At 57.9% G+C, this 21,486-nt stretch overlaps 1 protein-coding gene across 5 annotated transcripts; it reads left to right on the plus strand.

Annotated features, from left to right (window-relative positions):
• Positions 1-1,838: 1,838 nt before the first annotated feature.
• LOC133628517 (signal transducer and activator of transcription 5B-like) lies at positions 1,839-18,876 on the plus strand. Of its 5 annotated transcripts, none has more exons than XM_062016783.1 (19): positions 1,839-1,947; positions 12,662-12,799; positions 12,941-13,097; positions 13,179-13,268; positions 13,466-13,640; positions 13,715-13,845; positions 13,921-14,072; positions 14,156-14,311; positions 14,411-14,590; positions 14,724-14,811; positions 15,254-15,376; positions 15,519-15,611; positions 15,724-15,930; positions 16,251-16,345; positions 16,414-16,544; positions 17,163-17,333; positions 17,520-17,571; positions 17,911-18,018; positions 18,089-18,876. In XM_062016783.1, exons 2-19 carry the CDS (start codon positions 12,672-12,674, stop codon positions 18,213-18,215), a joined length of 2,364 nt encoding a protein of 787 aa, XP_061872767.1. In that variant the 5' UTR covers positions 1,839-1,947; positions 12,662-12,671; the 3' UTR covers positions 18,216-18,876. The 5 variants fall into 5 exon arrangements, with proteins under 5 accessions (XP_061872767.1, XP_061872771.1, XP_061872768.1 ...); XM_062016787.1 differs by having other exon boundaries at positions 17,163-17,318; XM_062016784.1 differs by having other exon boundaries at positions 1,839-1,935.
• Positions 18,877-21,486: the final 2,610 nt, after the last annotated feature.

Consider the following 21,486-nt stretch of genomic DNA (forward strand, 5'->3'; position numbering starts at 1 on the left):
AGGCAGTCCCACAGCCGCAGGGAACGGGACACTAGTGACATGCAGAAACAGACTCCATAACTCCAAGAGTTATAAAGAAGGTATGTTTATTCGGCGCCGGGCGCACGGGGGGGGGTGGGGGGGGGGTGGGGGGGTGTCGCTCCACCACACACACGCGCACCCGACTCGGCAATTTGCTTGACTTATATTTGCTACAGAGTTACAAAATCATATGATTACATTATCCACCTATGCAAAAACACAATCTGTCCCCGCTTTCACATGTAAATTAGGTCTTTTCTTCCTTTCATTTGCGTGACGTCTCCCCAGTGATGGTCATGGGGGAAGGGGGGGGGCATGGGGGATGAAGGCTGATAGTCTGATCTTTGCCCAACTTCAGATATCACTTGGCCCCTCATGGAACAGGTTTCACTACCTTTTCTGCCTCCAAGGAATTCGGAGGAACCCCCCCCCCCCCCCCGAGGTATTGTATAAACAGATAAGCATGACCCTTTTACAGCTAGTGTGTACAGACAGTTTTGTCTGTATGAGATAGAAGCTTAAACAGTTAAACTTTATACTACTGCAATAAGTTAGTATAAGGTTTATTAATACATGTCAGTATCATGCCCAGAGAGGTCCAGGGCAGGCAGGCAGCCAAGGCCTGCAGGCTGCACAGCACAAAGAAACCATTAAGAAATATTAATAGGTGCAATGGGCAGTGTTGGCACCTTCACTGCAGCCCAGCTTCTGTCGGGGGTGTGCCATAGAGGGACTGATAGGCACACAGCTGGGTGAGTGGCTGTGGTGGCCATGGGGCTGTGGGAATGAACTCGTTTTGTGGGCAGGGTTGGTGGCGAGGGGGAAATGGCCACAGACCCAGGGACTGGAGAGGATGTGGGCAAAAGGAGAGGTATAGATGGGGGTCCCAGTGCTCGGTGGAGGGGGTCTAGGTTGCAGTGATGTAGAGCTTTATACTAACATGTACTAATAAACCTTATACCAACCTATCGCAATAGTATAAAGCTTATTTTTCAGACGGAACAAAATTCACACACAAGCTGGAAAAGGTCGTGCTTATCTCTGTACACAATACCCCCGGGGTCCTCCAACTTCCTAGAAGGCAGAAACCGGTTCTGCGAGGGGCCAAGTGATATCTGAAGTTGCAAAGATCAGGGGTGAGAAAGCCTCAGGACTTATCAGCCTTCATCCCCCAAGGCCCCAAAGACCATCACCGACTATCACTGGGAGACATCACGCAAATGAAAGGAAGAAAAGACCTAATTTACATGCGAAATCGGGGACAGGTTGTGTCTTTGTCTAGGCGGATAATGTCATCATATGATTTTGTAACTTTGTAACAAATATAAGTCAATCAAGTTGCCGAGTCGGGTGCGCACGTTTGTGGTGGAGCGATCCCCCGTGCGCCCGGCGCCGAATAAACATACCTTCTTTATAACTCTTTGAGTTATAGAGTCTGTTTCCGCAAGTCAGCAGCTGGTGCTGAGGACCTGTTCCTGGTGCTAGTGCCCAGTGCTGTGGTAGGCTACCCTGGTGCCAGGGCTGCTGTTGGAGTGGGATCCTCTGTGCTGGGGCCTGGTGCCAGTGTTGGTTCCTACCAATGCCCGGTACCAGTTTAGGCACCCTAGTGCCCAGCACCAACGCTCGGTGCTGTTTTGGGCTTCCCTGGTACCCAGTGCCAAACTCCAGTACTGCTGAAGCCTACAACTGCTTCGGGTACAGGCCGTGCCTAGTGCCCGGTGCCGGCGGGGCGGCGGTGCCGCGGGGGGGGCGGTGCCGCGCGGGTCGGGTCGGGTCGGGCTGGGCCAGGCGGCGTCGGGGGGCGGTGCAGGCGTCGGGGGGCGGTGCAGGCAGCGGCGGCCGGAGAGGGCAGAGCGGCGGCGGAGCCGAGCGCTGATTGCTGCCAGAGCAGCGGAGCTGCCGCCGCCGCCGCCGGTAGGGACGGAGGTAGGGGCCGGGACCGGGGCCGGGTTGCTTTCAACTTTCCGCGGTCGCAACCGGGCGGGGGGCGCGGCCTAGGGGGGGAGGGGAGGGGTGCGGCCGGGGGGGGGGGGGCGCGGCCTGGGGGGGTGCACCTGCCGGTGCTCGGGGCTTTTCCATCCTCCCGTTAATGTTTCGGGTGTTTCGTAACTCCTGGGCGGGTGCAGCCCGTTGGCGGGGCCGGCCGGGCCCACGACCTGGCTGCGGGTGGGGAGGTCGCGCAGGTGCGGGCAGGGCCAGGCCGGTTCGCTGGCGGCGAACGGGGCCGCTCTCAGAGCGGGTCAGTGGGCGGACTTTGCGCGGGCCGAGGCGGGCGGCGGGGGCTGTCTCGGGGCCGCGGCGCATCCTCGGGCGGGGGCGCTCGTCGAGCCGGGCCGGGGCCTGCCTGAGCGGCGGCCCCGGGGGAAGCGCCCGAACTGGCGCCGTGCGTCCTTAACCGGCACGGGGGCCCACCGCCGGCACCCCGCCGGACGGGACCGGGCAGCAGGGTAAGAGCGGGGGTCCCACTCACTGTGGGCGAAGGCAGATGGAAAAACGTTTCCCCACCTGTATGAAGCAGCAGCAGTGACGCCCTGGGAGACTGCAGTGCCCGGTGGCCTTTCGCCCAGCTCGGCGTGAGCCTTGGGAGCAGCTGCCACCTATCCAGCGGGATACGGGAGCTGTCAGGGCTCTGCGCCCAGGCAGCCGCCGGGCCCAGGCCAGGCTCCCGGCAGCTCTTTGCCACAGTGCCAAGTGACTGCAGGGCTCCAGTGCCCAGCTCGTGTCAGCACTGGTGTGTGGGTGCCGGCACTGCTGTGGGCTCCCCAGCTTTGCCTCAGCCCGAACTGCTGACAGTGGTAACACCTCCACTTTCAGCTGCAGCACTGAGCTGGGGCTGTTGGCTGGTGTGAACTCGTGGTGAGGTTTGGCACACCCCACCGCAATTAGGGGAGCCCCATGGTAGAGGGCAGGGGACAGGCAGTGATAAGCATCAATTTGTTTGTGGTTGTTGGGGCACGTTGCCAAGCAGTGCAGGCCTTGGCACTGCCATGGACTGTGGTGTAGTGCAGGGCCACATGGCTCGCCATGACAGGGACATGGCCCACGAAGTCACCATACCATGGGCCATTTTGTTGCAGTGGGACGTTCTTGGTCCTGGACTGACTCACCTTGTTGACTGCCTGCAACCCACCCAGCATCCCTGGGCTTACTCATGGCTGCAAGCTGGTGTCCGCAGAGGCAGTTGGTGCATGATGGTCTGCATGGTGGCCTGTCCACCACTGTGAGCACCAGGGAACCAATCCCGCGCTGCAGGAGCTTTACCTCTCTTCCTCCTGCATCCTGTCTTTGAGAGAAAGACTCAGCACCTATCATGAGGAGCATGGCCCTGCGCTGGCATGGGGGAGCTGGCTGCCACTGCAGTGCTCTATTGATGGCAATTTTGAGCCAAGGTTTGCTATCATGCTTCAACATATTTGCTTGGGCGCAGTGATCCCGTGCTGGAGGGAGGTTTTCTTGGGGCCTAGCACCCAGCCTGGCTCTGCACCGTCTGTGTGGCTCTGGTGAGGGGGAGGCATTGGGGGTGTTGGGATCACCTGGCCTGCAGCAAGCCCTGGTGCTCCCATAGCTATTGGGATTGCAGCCTGACCTGTCATGGCTCTTGGGTGCCCAAAATGCTGAGTGTGAGGATGGAGGCCATCTTCCTGGGTTTTATAATCATCCTTGGGGCTGGGGAGGGCCATACTGTGCTGTGCTGCACCTCATGTGCAGCCATGAGGAGGAGGGACTGTGATGCAGGTTGAGAGGTGACACCAACTGGTGTCCAGGCACAAGGGAGAGCCAGACTGGAAATGGGGTGTGATGGGCAACTGTCACCCACTCTGGCTTTCATGCCACTTTGACAACATCCCTCGAGGAGTGTGTGCCCCATGGCAATTGTCACTAGAACCATGTCACTGGCTTTAGTGTGTCTGTCTTGTCCCCAGGCCGATGTTTTGGGGCAGATTGAGGGAAGCTGGCACTGGGGATGGGGAGCTGCAGCTGGAATGCTTGGCGCAGGGTCGCATGAAGCCTCTGGAGGGACTTTCCCCTCTCAGTGCAGGGGAAGTGCTGACTCCAAGGGGAGCTGTGAGGTCTTCGCTGTGGGGTTTCCCAGCTCTCTCTCAAGTGATAGCAAAACCCAGATACTCTGCTTGTGAAAAATCCCTGCTCCTTGTACTCCTCCATGGTGTGGGTGGTAGAGTGGCGAGTGGTGACTGTGCTGCGCTGAGTACAGTAAAGCAGCCCTGACAGCTGGAAAATGACTTTCTGGTTTGCAGGGAATTACTGCAAACTGGGCTGTGCTTGAGGGCAGCCCCGGGGAGCTGTCAGGAGCCTGGGCACAGCAGCAGCACCTCCCTCCCATCTACATCCCCTGTGTGTCTGGGCTGGGGGCTGCGCTCTCTCTGCCTGGCAGGGCTGCCGTGGCTGCTGCTTTCCCACCATGCAGTGCAAGTGATGCCCTCAGAGCAGGCTCTGCATGATGGGGCTGAATGCAGCATTTCACCAGTCCCCACCTCAGCAGGACAGGTCAGCTCTGTAGTCATGCAGGCAGTTCCGTCCTGGGAGGCTGTGCTGGCTCTGGGGCACCATCATGCTCTGGGAGAAGTAACCTTGACGACTGTAAAGTTTCTGTGGCATGCCTTTCCTTTCATGGGATGTCTATTTTGCAACCCCCAAGTGTTTTGATCCTGGGAGGAAGGGAGGGGAGAGTGGGAGTGTTTACCCTGGCACTGCATGGCCAGTGCCGGGATCCAAGTGGGTGCTGGGCATGCCTGGATCCTACATGCAGCAACAGTTCTAGCAACATCTGTTGATTGATGCAAAGGTAATCTGCTGCAAGCCCAGCCACTTCTCCTGCTGCGTTGGGAAACATCAAGGGGGAGGCACACATGCAGACACAGCTTCCTGGAAGATAGGGCTGAGCTGATTTGCTGATAAAGCAGAATCTACCCATCTAGCTACACCAGAGGGACTGGGAGCTCTGACTGTTTGCAGGCAGGCACTTAGTTTCCCTTATAGTGCCAGCTCCTGCTTTCTGCCAGGCAGGGGAGCGATGTGCTGCTGGACAACTTCTTGGGTGGCCACGGCGGTGTAGCCGAAGCGTAACGTGGTCATGACTTGCTCCCCGTTCAAACAGTCGCTGGTCGGTTTTGCAATCCCCGTTTTTGTGCAATTTCATGTCTTCCTGTTGTGATGAGACATAAATGCTTGTTTATAAGGCAGCTCGGCCAGGGAGGGAATTGGGGGAAAAGGCTGGTGCCCGGCCAGAGCTCGAAGAGCCAGCGTGACATTGGCACAGCCAAGTGGCTGAATGCTGGATGCATGCTCTGTTTGACTTTTTATCCCACTCACTTGATGGCTGTCTGCAAAGCTTTTAGCAGAGAGAGGCAACTCTCACTGGTAGTGCATCCAAGCCCCTCACACCGGCTAAAACAGCTGTAAAATGATCTCTGTCCTTTTGGTAACATTAACATGTGGCCCTGGTGCTTTTGGGCTGCAACTCTGGCTGGCATAGCTGCCCTGGCCCACCACGCTCCCTTTGTAACCCCATTAGTTGCCTCAGCCTTTTGGAAATACTTAGGTGGGGGCACTCGATGTGCAGTCCAGGGATCAGGGCTCTGCTCCATCCTGGCAGCTGCTACTGCTCTGGAGGCTGCGGAGAATGTCCTGGGGTGTGGAAAGCTGCAACCCAGCTCTCCTACCTGGCCCTGTTTATGTGTGTTGGGGATGAACGCTGGGTTTAACCCCTGGCCAGATATGAGTTTCACTAGCTCTAAATGATAATTTTGTTGCAGAAGCTATTGTTGTGTTGGTTTTCCATTCCCATCTGACTAGTCTGAGCCTGCCCTCAGGCAGGGGTGACAGGGTGCTGCTGGGTTGGGATGCTTGTGAGGGCTTTCCCAGGCTCCATGCTGGCTGATGGTGGTGGCAGAGTAGCACCCAACATCCCCCATCACCCACATTTGGTGTTTGCTCCCAAGGACGAAGGTGTGAGAGTCCTGCGCTGTCTCACAGTGTGATCAGTGCCTCTTCCCTAGGCAGGGCAGCGGATGCCCTCGGGGTGCTGATGTCCCTCTGCCTCTCCCTGTCCTGCCTCAGCCCCCCAGGTATCCATGCTGTGGCATGCAGGCTGGTCCTAGCAGTGGGAGAGGCTCCTGCACTGTCTCTCCTGCCCTGTGGAGAGCTCGAGTGTGGTATCAGCCGGAGGGGGGTGGATGTCACTTGTGTCTGTGCTCTTGATGTCTCTCTGAGCCCACCTGGGTTCAGCAAATCCAGCCCGGCTAGAGACTGGTTTAGTGTGATTGTGTGAGCTCGCTGGAGAGTGGCAGATAAAATGAAATTGTGTCTCCAGATCCTAATCGGGACTAAGTTGATGCTAAAATGAGCTTAATCCTCAGGTCCTTCCAACCAGCCCAGCCCTCCTGGGCTGGTGCTGGTCTGCGAAGGGATTAGCAGTGAGCCTAGGGCTGTGCTAGGGTGTCTGCAGGGTCCCCAGGAGGTGTCAGTTCTGCTTGGCTGGTTTGTTGGAAGGGACAAGGACAAGCTGGCCAGCAGGTGTGCAGGGGCTTCTCTCCTGTCCCAGATCTGCCTGCCCCGTTCCTATTCATGAAGCTGCTGCCACATCCTTGGTGGGGGTCGCTGGGATCCTGTCACCTCCCTGCCATTCCCCAGGACTGTGTCTGGGTGATGCCTCTTCCCTCCTGGGATGGAGAACAGGGACTGGAGTCAGACCCTCTCTGTTGCACTGGAACGGGTATGAGGGTGATGTGTGAGTCCCTGGGGGCTGCACTCCTGAGGGCAGATGCCTCACCCTCAGCACAGCATTACAGAATGTTGGGGTGCATAATTGTTATTGTGGAGGAGAAATAACCATCATAGAGTGTCTGGACATGTGGTGGCTGCACGTTCCCTCCCAAGCAAGGGCTGGTGCCTGCCCGGAGCTGGGATGCCATGAGCTGGCAGTGGTTCTGCACTGGGATTCCCCCATGCAGCACCAGGGAAGCCTTGGGAGCCTGCAGATCCCTGCTATGCTAGCCCTGCAGCCCTGCTTAATTCCTCTGCTCAGTCCCAGGGAGCCAGGAGTAATTAAAGCAATCTCATCTGTGGGTTTACAATGGGGGCAGCACCAGTGCTGGTAAAGACCGGGCTCCCTGTGGTGGGTGTCCTGCAGCATTCATGCTGGACTAGTACCCACGGGGGGCTGGGTGTGCTCTTGGCTGTGTCAGCATGGCTATGCAGTGCATCCTGCCCCCCAGTGCCTGGCTTCTGCTGCAGCACTGCCTGCCTGCATCCCTCTGGGTGGGCCAGCTGCCTGTACTACTCTGCTCAGCCCCTGGCCCCCCTAGTGCCCAGACAGCCCCCTGTTGTTTCTGTGCAGCCACAACCTCCGACCCAGCCCATGCAGGGTCTGGCACAGACAACTCGTTGTGCTGGGGCCAGCTGGGTGGTCTTGGGCACTTGCTGCCTTGGGTGGTGGAGCATGCTCACCTTGCTGGGGGAACCCCAAGGGATGGGGCTGGGCTGGCCCTTCTGCTTGCACTGTGGCAAGCTTGGCAACTTGACCAATGGAATAGCAATGTGGCTGTGGCTTCCCTGCTCTGCTGCAGGGACCTCGGCCCTGCCAGGGCAAGTCCTGCTATGTGCTCAGCATTTGAAGGAATCCTTGAGGTGCCAGGGCAGTGCCTGTATCTGGCCATGACTGCCCCAGGGTGGTTTTGTCTCAAGGTTCCAGCCCCTGGATTTGAGGGATTATGCTGGGATTCCATTGGGTATTTTGGTGGTTTTGGTTTGATACAGGTTTCCGAGCCTCCGTGGTTGGAAGAGAAAATCTGAAGAGGGGAGAAAAAAACGTTCCCTGGGGCAGCAAATGCCAATGGGCAGGTACAGCCCCAGGCCCATGACATGAGCCAAGCTGCAGGCAGCCCCTGACCCTCAGCCCCTGCCACCCTGGGTACTTGGGCAGCAGTGCAGTGGTGGCAGAGGAAGCTGCTGGCAGCCCTGGGGTTGGCTGCCCTGCACGGGAAGCTGACATTTTGGAAGGAAATAGCTGTTCTCTGTTCCTTCCTGTAGCACACAGCCTGTGAAACGGCCGCCCCAGGGAGCTGGGCTGTGCTGGCAATGCCTGCCTGGAGCCACAGCTGGGCTGTCCCAGGGCCACACCACCAGAACTGTGCATGGGGCAGAGCAGTGCCGGACCCTGGGTGAGTGTGACCATAGGACGGGGCACCTCACACTGAGCTGGGGCTGCGGTTCCTGTGCCCCGAGGAACTGGGAGCTGAACCCCAGGGCTCTGCTGGCCCTTGCCAAGCCCATGTGTGGGGCTCGTTGGGTGGGTGCAGAGCCCTCTGTGCCCCTCTAGCTGTGGGGCAGGATGTGGTACTCAGCAGCACTTGCTGTCCAGAGCGAGCAGGCTCATGTGTGAGAGGGGCCAAGCTAGGGGAGCCCCAAGTGGGGATCTGGCTGAGTGGGGCCATTGGGCTGCCCAGGGGTTCCAGTGAGTTCTCTGGGGTAAGCTGGTGCAGACAAGGGGGATTGTCTGTGTTGGGAGAACCGGAGTCCTCTGTGCCAAGCAGCTGCTCTGGGCTGCCAACACCACCATTCCTGGGGACTGGCTGAGGGAGTCTGCTTGGGACTGCTTTTCTTGGGGGACACAGAATACCCTCCTGCAAGAGCTGCTGTGGGGGGCAGGAGCAGTGTGCTGTGTGGGGTACAGCCAGACCCTTTCCCAGCATCATCCACTGTAGAGTGTGCAGGGTCGAGCCCTGTGGCCACGAGCAAGGGCAGCTCTGACCTGAAAGTGATCATGGGCTCCTGGAGTTGCAGAGAAAATACATATCATGTGTTTACTGTGGCGGGAGGAGGCAGCTGCAGCAGACACGGGGTTGTTGCTTCCCTGAGCCCAGTGCTGGGGCAAGCACTGAGCCCCTGTCCCAAGGAGGAGCCTGTTCTGGAGACCCCCAGGCAAAGGGGGCAGTGCAGGAGTGAGGGGTTACAGCCAGAGCCCTTTGCTGTGGCCCCCCAGGACTTTGCCTGGCTCTTGGTCACTGCCCATCCCTGCAGGGCACAGGACTGGGCAAGGGGCTGCAGTCAGGGGCTGTGCCAGAGCAGGGGTGTCCTGCCTGTGGGAAAGTCCCCAGAGTGACTGTGTGCTGTGAGCATCCCACAGCAATGACTGTGCTGGCCTGTGTTTGGGTTTTGCTGTACCTGCAGCATGTGGAAAGGTGGCACCGCTGGCCTCACTCTGTGAGGCATTTCCCTCCATTTGTCTGCCTGCTGACATGCTCTGGCTTTCTGCAGCTCGTGACCCAGCACTGGTGCCAGCCTGCTGCCCTTCCCTAGTGTCCTCACATCAGGTCCCCTGCCCACCCCTAACCCCAACAATGCTGCCAGTCTCCCCCTGCCCATCCCCACTGCTTCCTCTGACCCTCTGAGAGCCACTTTTGGGTGAATTTCACCCGCTTTGCATCTGTTTTGGTAGTGCTCCCCCATTGTAATGGAGCGGTTGGATGCAGAGGCAACACCACCTCCCCTGCAGGGCTGGGGTCCCTCTCTATGGCATTTGTCCTGCCCCAGGGAAGGCACTGCAGGCGATGAGTGCATTGCTGTGACTTGTTGAATGCCACTGGTTAACTGAGCTGCAGTAATGGCTGGGTTATAACTTGCTGCCAGCAAGTAAATGCAAAGTAGCTTAAACCACTGCAATTATCAGTCTCTTACAGTTTGTGTGCGTGTGTGGCTGGTGCTGCAGTCTGGCTGGCCCATGGAAACGTTCCCATCCTTGCTAGGGCACGGGAGCTGCAGTGAGTGCCATGGTGTGGGCAGCAGGTCAAGGGAGGTTCTGTTCCCCCTCTACTCTGCCCTGGTGAGGCCTCATCTGGAGTCCTGTGTCCAGTTCTGGGCTCCCCAGCTCAAGAGGGACAGGGAACTGCTGGAGAGAGTCCAACACAGAGCCACCAAGATGATCAGGGGACTGGAGCATCTTCCTTATGAGGGGGGATCTCATTAATATTTACAAGTATATAAAGGGTGGATATCAGGAGGTTGGGACATCCCTTTTTTCTATTGTATCTAGTGACAGGACAAGGGGTAATGGGATGAAGCTGGAACACAGAGTTCCATTTAAACATAAAAAGAAACTATTTCACTGTTGAGGTGAGGGAGCCTTGGCACAGGCTGCCCAGGGAGGATATGGAGTCTCCTTACTTGGAGGTCTTCAAGACCCTCCTGGACACGTTCCTGTGTGACCTGATCTAGGTGGACCTGCTTCTGCAGGAGAGTTGGACTAGATCTCTAAAGGTCCCTTCCAACCCCTACCATCATGTGATTCTATGGCTGGTGGGCTGGGGATGCCTGTGCACTCTGATCAGGGAGAGAGAGGCTTTCTGAGCTGGGTGGCTGTGAGGCTGGATGGGGGAATGCAAGGAGGGAGCTGATCCCTGGGCGTGGAGTTGAAGCTGTGCCAAGTGGATAATGAAACAGGTGAAAGGTCTGGAGCACAAGTCTGATGGGGAGCAGCTGAGGGAGCTGGGGGTGTTCAGTCTGGAGAAGAGGAGGCTGAAGGGAGACATGAGCACTCTGCAATTCCCTGGCAGGAGGTGTAGTGAGGTGGGGATTGGTCTCTTCTCACCAGTAATGAATGACAGGACAAGAGGAAATGGGCTCAAGTTGCCCCAGGGGAGTTTTAGATTTGAGCTGAGGAAGAACTTTTTCCCTGAGAGGGTTGTCAGCCCTTGTCCCAGGCTGCCCAGGGAGATGGGGGAGTCCCCAGCCCTGGAGCTATTGCAAAGCCATGGAGCTGAGGTGCTGAGGGCCATGGGTGGGCTGGGCAGTGTGAGGGCAAGGGGTGAACTTGGTAATCTTAAAGATCTTTCTCAACCAAAATGATTTTCTGATTCAGAGCTCCAGGGGAGTCCCTGTGAGCGCTCACTCAGGGCAGCTGGTGGTGCCATTGAGGACCATGGTGCTGGGCACAGTCTTTGAGTCCATGGGTAAGATACAGGAGATAAAAATGAGGTTCTTGGAGAAACACCCACTGTTGCATTGGTGACACTCACGGAAGTCATGTCTGAGCCTGGCAAGAGTGGGATTTTTGGGACCTATTTGTCCTCCCACTGAGGCAGTGGGGCCTCAGGCATGTCCCTGCCCCGTGTCAGGGCACACGCTGGGTGGGCCACGCTTCCATAGTCCCCATGTGAAGGCTGATATGATGCTGATTCACCTTCCACAAAGCACCCCGGCAGTGATGCCAGTGCTCCTGCTCCTGACCTGACATCGGCTGAGTGCAGTGTCTTCTGGCTCACTGCAGCAGCAGCCACCTGAGATTTGTTGCTTAACAAGACTCTGGAGTGGAATAGGAAGTGTTTTGTCAGTACGAGATGGGAAGAGATCACCATTTTCTCTAGAGGCAAGGCACTGTTTGTTTGCTCTGTGTCCATGAGGATGTCCCCTGCTCTTCCAGACATTCAGGATGTTTGTGGCATTGTGGCCTCTCTCCTCTGCTCTCACCGATGCCCCCTATCGAGCAGCCGCAATTTCTAACTGCCAGCACACGTCCTGCTGTCGGCCATCCCACCTTCCCTTTCTCCCCTTGCCTGAGTTTTTATGCCTCCCCAGGCCCCTCCTTACCAACAGAATTTCTCAGTGATTTCTGTGAATATGGAAACGTTTCTCCATTTTTGTAGGGGGAGGAAAAAGCATTTTTAGCCAACTCTCAGTTATTGTTCCTCTTCCTGCGCAGGGGTTGGGTGTGCAGGGCTTGGGGGCTCCAGCCACAATGGCTCTGCTTGGGCCCACTGCTGCTGTCCCCCAACGTGAGCCTCTGCCTGCAGGATGGCACCAGCTGCTTCTGGAGCCCTTTGGAGAGAGAGAGAGGTGAAGCTCCCACCAGTTTGATCTCAGCTTCCTCTTTCACCAGATGGGACTGTCAGTGAACCGGACCCTCCCGCTCACTCGGCTTTGGGATGCAGCCCAAGGCCTCATGCCACTGCCTGTCACCTCTGTACAATGCCAAATCCAGGTGTTTTGGGTGCAAGTGTATGTAAATGCTATTTATTGCTGCATCCTTGGCATGGAGGGGCCGTGAGCCTCATCACTCACCATCACATCACCCTCAAAGACACAACTGACAGATTTTTTTTTTTTTTACCAGGCCCTACCACACTGTGGATGTAGCTGTGGTGGGGGACACTCTGGCTTTTTGTAGGTGCCATCCTCAGCTGTCCTTTCTCCCTTTCACAGCTGTCCTGTGTGAGTTGGGGCACCGGAGCTGTGTGATGGGTGAGATCTGGCAGCACAGAGCCGGAGCTGTCCCAGAACTTACTTTGGGAAGGCTTACGTGCTGTTTGGTGTCTCTCCATAGTACTGGGGAGCCACTGGGATGGCCATGTGGGCCACTGCTCCTGCAAGTGCTGCCAGGGTGTGGGCAGGAGCTTGGGTGAGTGAAGGAGGGTCCTCTGCTCTGTGTCACCCCAGATTTCTCACCATCTGTCCCCTTGACCCCATTTCCTCATTTGTGTGGTCAGCAATGGCTGTGATGCCACCATGCAGCGGAGAGAAACGATTGCTATGTTCATCAGCTGGAGGCAGCTCTTGTAGCACTGGAGGCTCCTGCAAAGGGCTGGTGGGGGTGGCTAAGGCCCTGATGAGCCCATCTTCATGGCAGGTGGTGAGCCATGGCAGTGTGGATCCAGGCGCAGCAGCTCCAGGGTGAAGCCCTGCGGCAGATGCAGGCGCTCTACGGGCAGCACTTTCCCATCGAGGTGCGGCACTACCTGTCACAGTGGATTGAGAGCCAGGCATGGTACGTCAGTGGGGTCCCTGACCCCCGTGGGGAGGTGCTGGGTTGGTCAGCACCCACCCCTGTGGTGCCAGTAGGTACTGAGGAGCCTCCACACAGGGCCTGGGGCTGCCCTGATGCCATCACTCTGCTCCATGCACACAGGGATTCCATTGATCTCGACAACCCTCAGGAGAATGTGAAGGCAACACAGCTGCTGGAGGGGCTTATCCAGGAGCTGCAGAAGAAGGCAGATCACCAAGTGGGTGAAGATGGCTTCCTGCTGAAGATCAAGCTGGGGCACTATGCCACACAGCTGCAGGCGAGTGGAGGGCAATGGGTGGGGACTGGGTTGGGGGTTGTCCCTGCCCTGTGTCTGGCTCAGGCTGCATTCTCCCTGCAGAACACATACGACCGGTGCCCCATGGAGCTGGTGCGCTGCATCCGGCACATCCTCTACCACGAGCAGCGACTGGTGCGGGAGGTCAACAACGTGAGTGGGGGCCACAGGGGAGTCTGTGCCCAGGGGAGTGTGAGAGAGAGGATCCCAGTGCTGGGGGGATGCTCAGGGACTCCAGCATGAGTATTGTGGGAGTAGCCCTGAGGCGGGGAATGTTCTGGGTTCCCACTGCCCCCAGCACCAAGACCGATGGGGAGGGTCCCTTGTCATGCTGAGTGCTTCCTGTTCAGAATCCCTCGCTGGCTGGCTCTTTAGTGGATGCCATGTCCCAGAAGCACCTGCAGATCAACCAGACCTTTGAGGAGCTGCGGCTTATCACACAGGACTCTGAGAGTGAGCTCAAGAAGCTGCAGCAGACGCAGGAATACTTCATCATCCAGTACCAGGAGAACATGCGTCTCCAAGGTGGGGGTGGGATGGGGGTGGATGGAGCCAGGGTGCTGGTGGTGCTGGCCCTAACCTCGTGCTCCAACCCCCAGCCCAGTTCTCCCAGCTCTCCCAGCTGGGCCCTCAGGAGCGCCTGTCACGGGAGACGACACTACAGCAGAAGAAGGCATCGCTGGAGGCCTGGCTGCACCAGGAGGCCCAGACACTACAGCAGTACCGCATGGTGAGTGCTGCTGCCCTGGCCCTGTGATGGCTGTGCTGCCATCCCCGTGCCCCGTAACACCCTTCTGCCTCCCAGGACCTGTCTGAGAAGCACCAGAAGACGCTGCAGCTGCTGTGTAAGCAGCAAACAACCATCCTGGACGATGAGCTGATCCAGTGGAAGTGTCGGCAGCAGCTGGCGGGGAACGGGGGCCCCCCCGAGGGCACCCTGGATGTGCTGCAGACCTGGTGGGTGTTGGCACCAGCTGTGCCCAGTGAGGTGGGATGGAGTGCTGAGCCTCAACACGGTGCTGAGCCCTGTTTACCCCCAGGTGTGAGAAGCTGGCGGAGATCATCTGGCAGAACCGGCAGCAGATCCGCCGGGCTGAGCACTTGTGCCAACAGCTGCCGATCCCTGGCCCAGTGGAGGAAATGCTGTCGAAGTTGAATGGCACCATCACTGACATCATCTCCGCCCTGGTGACCAGGTAGAGGGAGGTCCCAGCTCATTTGAGGCACCTGGTGGGGTAGGGGGCTGGGTTAGGGCTGCTCTGCCTGCTTGCCCCTGATCCCCGTGCCCCCCCCAGCACCTTCATCATCGAGAAGCAGCCCCCGCAGGTGCTGAAGACGCAGACCAAGTTCACAGCCACTGTGCGGCTCCTGGTTGGAGGAAAGCTGAATGTGCACATGAACCCCCCCCAGGTGAAGGCCACCATCATCAGTGAGCAGCAAGCCAAGGCCCTGCTGAAGAACGAGAGCACCCGCAAGTAATGCCGGGAGGGACTTGGGGGGAGTGTGCTGTGGGAGGCAGGACATGGAGCTGGGGGCATGGGGGGAGACACACCTCACACAGGCTCCTGACCCCGGTGATCCCCCTAACCCTGTGCATTCCTGTGACAGTGAGAGCAGTGGAGAGATCCTCAACAACTGCTGTGTGATGGAGTATCACCAGGCCACAGGCATGCTCAGTGCCCACTTCCGCAACATGGTGAGTGCTGCTAGTGCCCACCCTCCTGTCCCCCCATGTTTGCCCCTCATGTCCTTCTGCATTTACCCCCCATGTCTCCCTCTGTGTTACATCCCTCCTGCATTCACCTCTGTGTCCCCTTGTGTCCCTCCCGTGTTTACCCATTTCCCCATCTGTGCTGCATCCCTCCTGTGTTCCACTCTGTGTCCCCCTATGACCCCATCTGTCCCTTCATGTCCCCCCCCGTATTTGCCCCTTATGTCCTCCTGCATTTGCCCCCCATATCCCCATCTGTGTTACATCCTTCCTGTGTCTCCCCGTGTCCCCATCTGCCTACTCCTATCCCCACGTTCACTCCCTGTGTCCCCTCTGTGTTACATCCCTCCTGTGTGGGAGGGACACACCTCTGTGTCCCCCTGTGCCCCCATCTGTCCCTTCGTGCTCACTCCTTGTGTCTCTGTAGTCCCTGAAGCGAATCAAACGCTCAGACCGCCGCGGAGCTGAGTCAGTGACGGAGGAGAAGTTCACCATCCTCTTCGAGTCACAGTTCAGTGTTGGTTGCAATGAGCTGGTCTTCCAAGTGAAGGTAAAGCCACCAGTTATGTTCCCTCTACAGGGCCCAGGCCAACACCATGTCCATGGGTGTGGGTCTGGACTGGAGCCACGGGGTGTTCATGGGCGATGTTCCCATGGTTCCCCACAGCCCATCCTGGTCTCCCTCCCGGCAGACGCTGTCTCTGCCCGTGGTGGTAATCGTGCATGGGAGTCAGGACAACAATGCCACAGCCACTGTACTCTGGGACAATGCCTTCTCTGAGCCTGTGAGTGCCAGTGCCATGGGAGGTTGTGGGAGTTGGGCTCAGTCTCCTGGTGAGGTTGTGCCTGGAGGCATCTGGCAGAGTTTGTACTGACCCTGCTCTGTGTGCCCCCTAGGGCCGTGTGCCCTTTGCTGTGCCTGACAAGGTGCAGTGGCCACAGCTCTGCGAGGCACTCAATGTGAAGTTCAAGGCAGAGGTTCAGAGCAACCGTGGGCTGACTAAGGAGAACTTGGTGTTCCTGGCGCAGAAGCTCTTCAACAGTACCAACTCCCATCTGGAGGACTACAGCAGCACCACGGTGTCCTGGTCCCAGTTCAACAGGGTGAGTGGGCTGGGAGTTCTACAGAGCCCCGTGATGCAAAAAACCAAGAGGACTGTCAGCTGCAGCAGGGTGGACAGTGTCATCTTCCTTGTTTGGAGGGACATGAGATGCTGTAGGGCCCACAGATGGGGTCTGCATCCTTGAGGAGGCACTGTTGGCTCTCCCCTGGCCGGGCTGCCCCATGCCTGGTTTAGCAGTGCTGGTGGCCATCCTCCAGTCCAGGCCCCCAAGTCTCTGCTGCTGTGCCAAATACTTGTGCAGTTTTAACAGCAGCAACGTAGCTGGAGTCAGGAGGGCTCATTTTCTGGGGATTTCAACAGGAAAACCTGCCTGGAAGGAATTACACTTTCTGGCAGTGGTTTGACGGGATCATGGAGGTGCTAAAGAAGCATCTCAAGCCACACTGGAATGATGGGTAAGAGCCCCCTGGCCCCAAGCCCCCTGACCCCAAGCCCCCCGGCCCTGACACCCTGCTCTGCTTAGGGCCATCCTGGGCTTCATCAACAAGCAGCAGGCACATGACCTGCTCATCAACAAGCCCGATGGGACTTTCCTCCTGCGCTTCAGTGACTCAGAGATTGGTGGCATCACCATCGCTTGGAAGTTTGACTCCTGTGAGTGTGCGCCAGGAGCTGGTTCCCCCAGCCTGAGGTTTGACTGTTTTGTGTCCACGGGGATGGTGCTGCTGGTCTGGAACCTCCTGTCTTGGCTGAGCACTGGCATTGCTGTGGCTGGGCACGTGGGAGCCTTTCTGAGGCAAGGGGCAAGTGTTCCTGGATGCCATGGCTGCCCTCCGGGGAGCCACAGCTGTGGCTGCATCCAGCCCAAGCCTAGGTCTTGGCAGGGAGAAGGGACTGGGCTAAACCATCCAACCCAACTGTGGGGGCTGTAAGTGGGGCTGTAGGAAAGGCAATGACTCTGTGGTGCTTCCCTGTTTGCACAGGGCGCCTGTTCTTTGTGAGAGCATCCTCCGGAGGGTTGCATGGCCAAGGAGCACTGCAAAGCCCCTCACGTCTGGGGGGGATCCAGACCTGCCTCCCATGTGTCCAACTGAGGCCAGACCTGCCTTGAGCTGGCTATACCTTCTGTCTAATTCTGTTTGCTGGTGATGCATTTTGTCCTTAGCAAGAACTGCCATGTGACGTTGGATGTGTTACAGCCTGTGTCTAGAGTGGAGCTGGGAGCTTCCAGCAGCTCTGGGCATCACCATGCTCCTCGCTCTTGTCTTCCAGCTGAGAGGATGTTCTGGAACCTGATGCCTTTCACTACCAGGGACTTTTCCATCCGCTCCTTGGCCGACCGCCTTGGGGACCTCAGTTACCTCATCTACGTGTTCCCTGACCGACCCAAGGATGAGGTCTTCTCCAAGTACTACACGCCGGTTCTCTGTGAGTCCACACCAGGTAGCGCTGACTCTTCACCCTGCATCCCCCCAGACTGGAGCTGGGGCTCTGGGCATCCCCCATCCCTGGGGCCACATCCAGCCCCACGGGGCCTCCGCAGCTAGCTCTGCATGAGCCCCAGCCTCGAGACAGGCTTGTGGCACATGCCAGCAGCTTGAGGCCTCAGTGCTGCTTTCTTTTCTCTAGCTAAAGATGTGGATGGATATGTGAAGCCACAGATCAAGCAAGTGGTGCCAGAGTAAGTCTGACCCCAAAGGCAGGCTCTTGGTGGTCCCATGGGATCATCCCCAGGGAGCAGCCCAGGACACCTCTGCTCTCAGGCTTTGGTATCACCATAGCCCTGTTGGTGCTGAGCTGGTGCTGGGGGCCTGTGGCTGAAGCAAGGCTGTGCATTCCCTGGGAAGGTGGATGCCCCCTTGGCTGTGCTGCCACCCATGAGGCTGGGTGTGGGGTTTGAGTCCCCTGCCAGCCTTGGGAGATGCCATTTGGTGGTGATGGGAATTACAGAAGTGTGACTTCACCCGTGGGAAACCCATTCTGTCCTGGGCCAGCACTCAAGAGCTCCTCGTTCCCCCAGGTTTGTCAATGCATCAGGTGATTCTGCCCCTGGAGGTGCCACTTACATGGACCAGGCTTCCTCACCCGCCATCTGCTCCCAGCCCCATTACAACATGTACACCCAGAAGTAGGTATCACATCCCCCATCCTGCTGTGGCCACCCCTCCCTCCCCAGCCTTATCCCTTGCTTCCCACAGCCCTGACACCGTCCTGGACCCTGAGGGTGACTTCGATCTGGACAACACCATTGACGTGTCGAGGCATGTGGAGGAACTGCTTCGCCGTCCCATGGACAGTCAGTGGATCCCCCCTGCCCAGTCGTGACCCCCTGGGGATTGTGCTGCGTTCATGTCTTTGTACCAAAGTGGGGGGAGCCCTGCCCTGGAGATTTTGCTGTGTGCCACCCTGAAACGCAGGCTGGCATCCAGCTCTTGGTATTTATGCCCTTGTATAAACAACAGCGAATTTGTCGCATGACTTTTCCTGTATGTTCCTTTTAAGAGGCCCAGCTTCAGCTTTTCTGCTTCTGCGAGCACCAGCCCCCCCTGCTCCCCTCCACCCTACAGCGCTGCTCGAGGCAGGGGTTGGACCTCAGGTTCACTTTCATAGTTGTCACTAAGACTGTACATGTTGCAGCCTTGTTCTGCCCCATAACGCCGTCCCCAGAGGGAGTGTGGGCACACCAGGCTCCAGCATGGGAGGAGGGACACATATTTGCCGGGGTTTTGCTCTGCAGCGCTGGAGCCCTCTGACCCCTCAAGGATGTGGGAGCCCCTTTGGTTCCTGGGCCTCTGTCTTTCCCCCTGGAGCTGGTGCAGTGTGAGAGAGGCCGGGCAGGGGATCACTCAGCGAGGGTGGTTGGGCAGTTGGGGGGGAGCTGGGGAGCCTTCTGCCTGGCCCTGACCAGGAAGCTCTGGGATCCTGGCCATGTTATTTTTCTACCGCAGAGTAAATAAAGCACAGAATATTTTTTTGTAACACAAAAGCTCTGGGTTTCACATGTGTCTGCACTGGTAAAGGGGGGGATGGAGAGGAGCCCTCAGGCCAGCTGCCCCTGTGCTCCCCCACCTCTGGATGATACTGTGTTCTATGCTGGGCCCAGGCATAGGCTTGGGGACCACATTCCCCTCTGCCCAGGGCAGGGGGGTGAGCAGGGGATGCAGCCCGGGGTGGGAAGGGAGGGCAGGGGAGCTGCTAGGGTCCAGGGGCTCTGCAGGGCTGGGCACTTTTTTCCTGGGGAAAAATCAAAGCCCAACAGACAAATTACATTATTTTTACAAAGAAGGAGCCGAGGTGATGAGAAGGGGCAGCAGCGGGGCAGGTTCTTGGGTTTTAATTGCGCTTTAACTCAGCGCTGGGCGAGGACAGCTGGAGCCGCGTCGGGATTTTTTTGGATAAAGGAGAAAATGAAAAGAACCCCTGAGGCGGAGTTGGCGGGGGAGCGACGGAACCGGACGGCGTCATTCTCAGTCATTTCTGCCAGAGGCGGAATAACGGGAGGGGTGGCGGGGGAGGAACGGGGACCAGAAGGGAGTAGGGATCCCAGATCCCTACTTGGGGACGACAGCGGCGGTGCGCGCCCGGGATTCTAGTGGCCGTGGGACTGCCCGCCATCCCCGCGCTGCGGCATCGCCTGCACCATTGGGCGCTGGGCTGAGCCACGGGCTGGTAGCGGTGGCGGGTGGAGGTGCTGAGCAGCGATGTGTGGCCGAATTAGGAGTGGCGGCTGTAGCCCTCCGGCACAGCCCACGGTGAGAGGAGGCAGGAGGAGATTGGGACAGGGGTGTCCCAGGGGTCTCACCACACCCTTCTTTCGGCAGACTTGGAAGATTTCCGGGACTATCACTCCTTGGGACAGCGTTGCCCTGAGGGGGAGCCGGGGGGGAGGCAGGTCCCGCTGCTGCAGCTGTGGACTCTGCTCCCGACCCCCCTCTGCAGATATGGGGATGGAGATGGGGGAGGCACCAGTACCCCACCTGTGCAGCCGCCCGGGTCTGCCTGCCTGATCCCCACACAGGGGTCCTTGCTCTACCTGGACACCCTCTGTGCCACCTTCCCACAGACGCTGGCCCCAGGGGACACAGCCTTGCTCTCCTGGGCACCCAGTGACCCTGGCTGACTGGCCTCTGCCCACGCTGTACTGCACCCCGGCTGAGGTGGATGCCCTGCACTCGTGGGCCACCATGCTGCAGGTCCAGATGCTCTTTGCCCTGCAGACACATGGCCTGCGTGTGCTGAAGGCCAGGCTGGCCACTGAGCTGCACAGGTGACCCTGTGCACTACCTGTACTGAGCTGGCCCAAGACCTGGTGCTGGGCAAACTGAGTCCCTAGCCCAGGCTACCTGAGGATGCACAGCTGCAGGCATTGCTGGCCCCTGATGCCACCCAGGCAGCCAAGCTCCAGGCTGAGTGCAGTCACAGCTTAGAGGGCATCGTGCAGTGGCTGTGACCGCAACTAGAGGTGATGGTGGTGGGGACAGTGCACGGAGCAGAGCAGCTCTACTGTGATGCCCTCTGCCAAACCGACAGATGGGATGCATCCAAGAGTGCTGAGGGAGCTGATTGATGTGGTTGCTAAGCCACTCTCCATCATTTTTGAAAAATCATGGAGGACAGACAAGGTGCCTGAGGACTAGAGAAAGGCCAGTGTCACTCCAGTCTTCAAAAAGGGCAGGAAGGATGACCCAGGAAACTACAGGCCAGTCAACCTCACCTTCATCCCTAAAAAGGTGATGGAACAACTCATCCTGAATGTTATCACTGAACATATGAAGGATAAGATGGTTATCAGGGGGAGTCAACATGGATTCACCAAGGGGAAATCCTGTTTGACCAACCTGATAGCCTTCTACGAGGGCATAACTGACTGGCTAGATGAGAGCAGCAGATGTCACCTACCTTGACTTCAGCAAGGCTTTTGACACTGTCTCCCATAACATCCTCATCAGAAAGCTCAGGCAGTGTGGTTTGGATGAGAGGGCAGTGAGGTGGATCGAGAGTTGGCTGAATGACAGAGCCCAGAGGGAGGTAACCAATGGCACAGAACCGAGTTAGAGGCCTGTGGCCAGTGGGGTTCCACAGGGATGGGTTCTGGGGCCAGTCTTGTTCAACATCCTCATCAACGACCTGGATGAGGGGACAGAGTGTACCTTCAGCAAGTTCCCTGATGACACCAAACTGGGAGGACTGGCTGATTCCCCAGAAGGCTGTGCTGCCATTCAGCAGGATCTCGACCGGCTTGAGAGTTGGGCAGAGAGGAACCTCATGAGGTTCAACAAGGACAAGTGCAGAGTCCTGCACCTGGGGAGGAACAACCCTTTGCACCAGTACAGGCTGGGGGTTGAACTGCTGAAGAGCAGCTCTGCAGAGAGAGACCTGGAAGTCCTGATTGACAATAAACTGAACATGAGCCAGCAATGTGCCCTCGTGGCCAAGAAGGACAATGGCATTCTGGGATGCATCAAGAAGAGTGTGGGCAGCAGGTCAAGGGAGGTTCTGCTCCCCCTCTACTGTACCCTGACTGGACTTTTTACAAGTTCCTGCCCTGCCTGCCCAAGGAGGATCCCCAGACAGTGCTGCTGGGTTAGCTCTGGGA

The sequence above is a fragment of the Colius striatus genome, chromosome W, assembly GCF_028858725.1.
Source record: "Colius striatus isolate bColStr4 chromosome W, bColStr4.1.hap1, whole genome shotgun sequence".
NCBI classification, from domain to species: domain Eukaryota; kingdom Metazoa; phylum Chordata; class Aves; order Coliiformes; family Coliidae; genus Colius; species Colius striatus.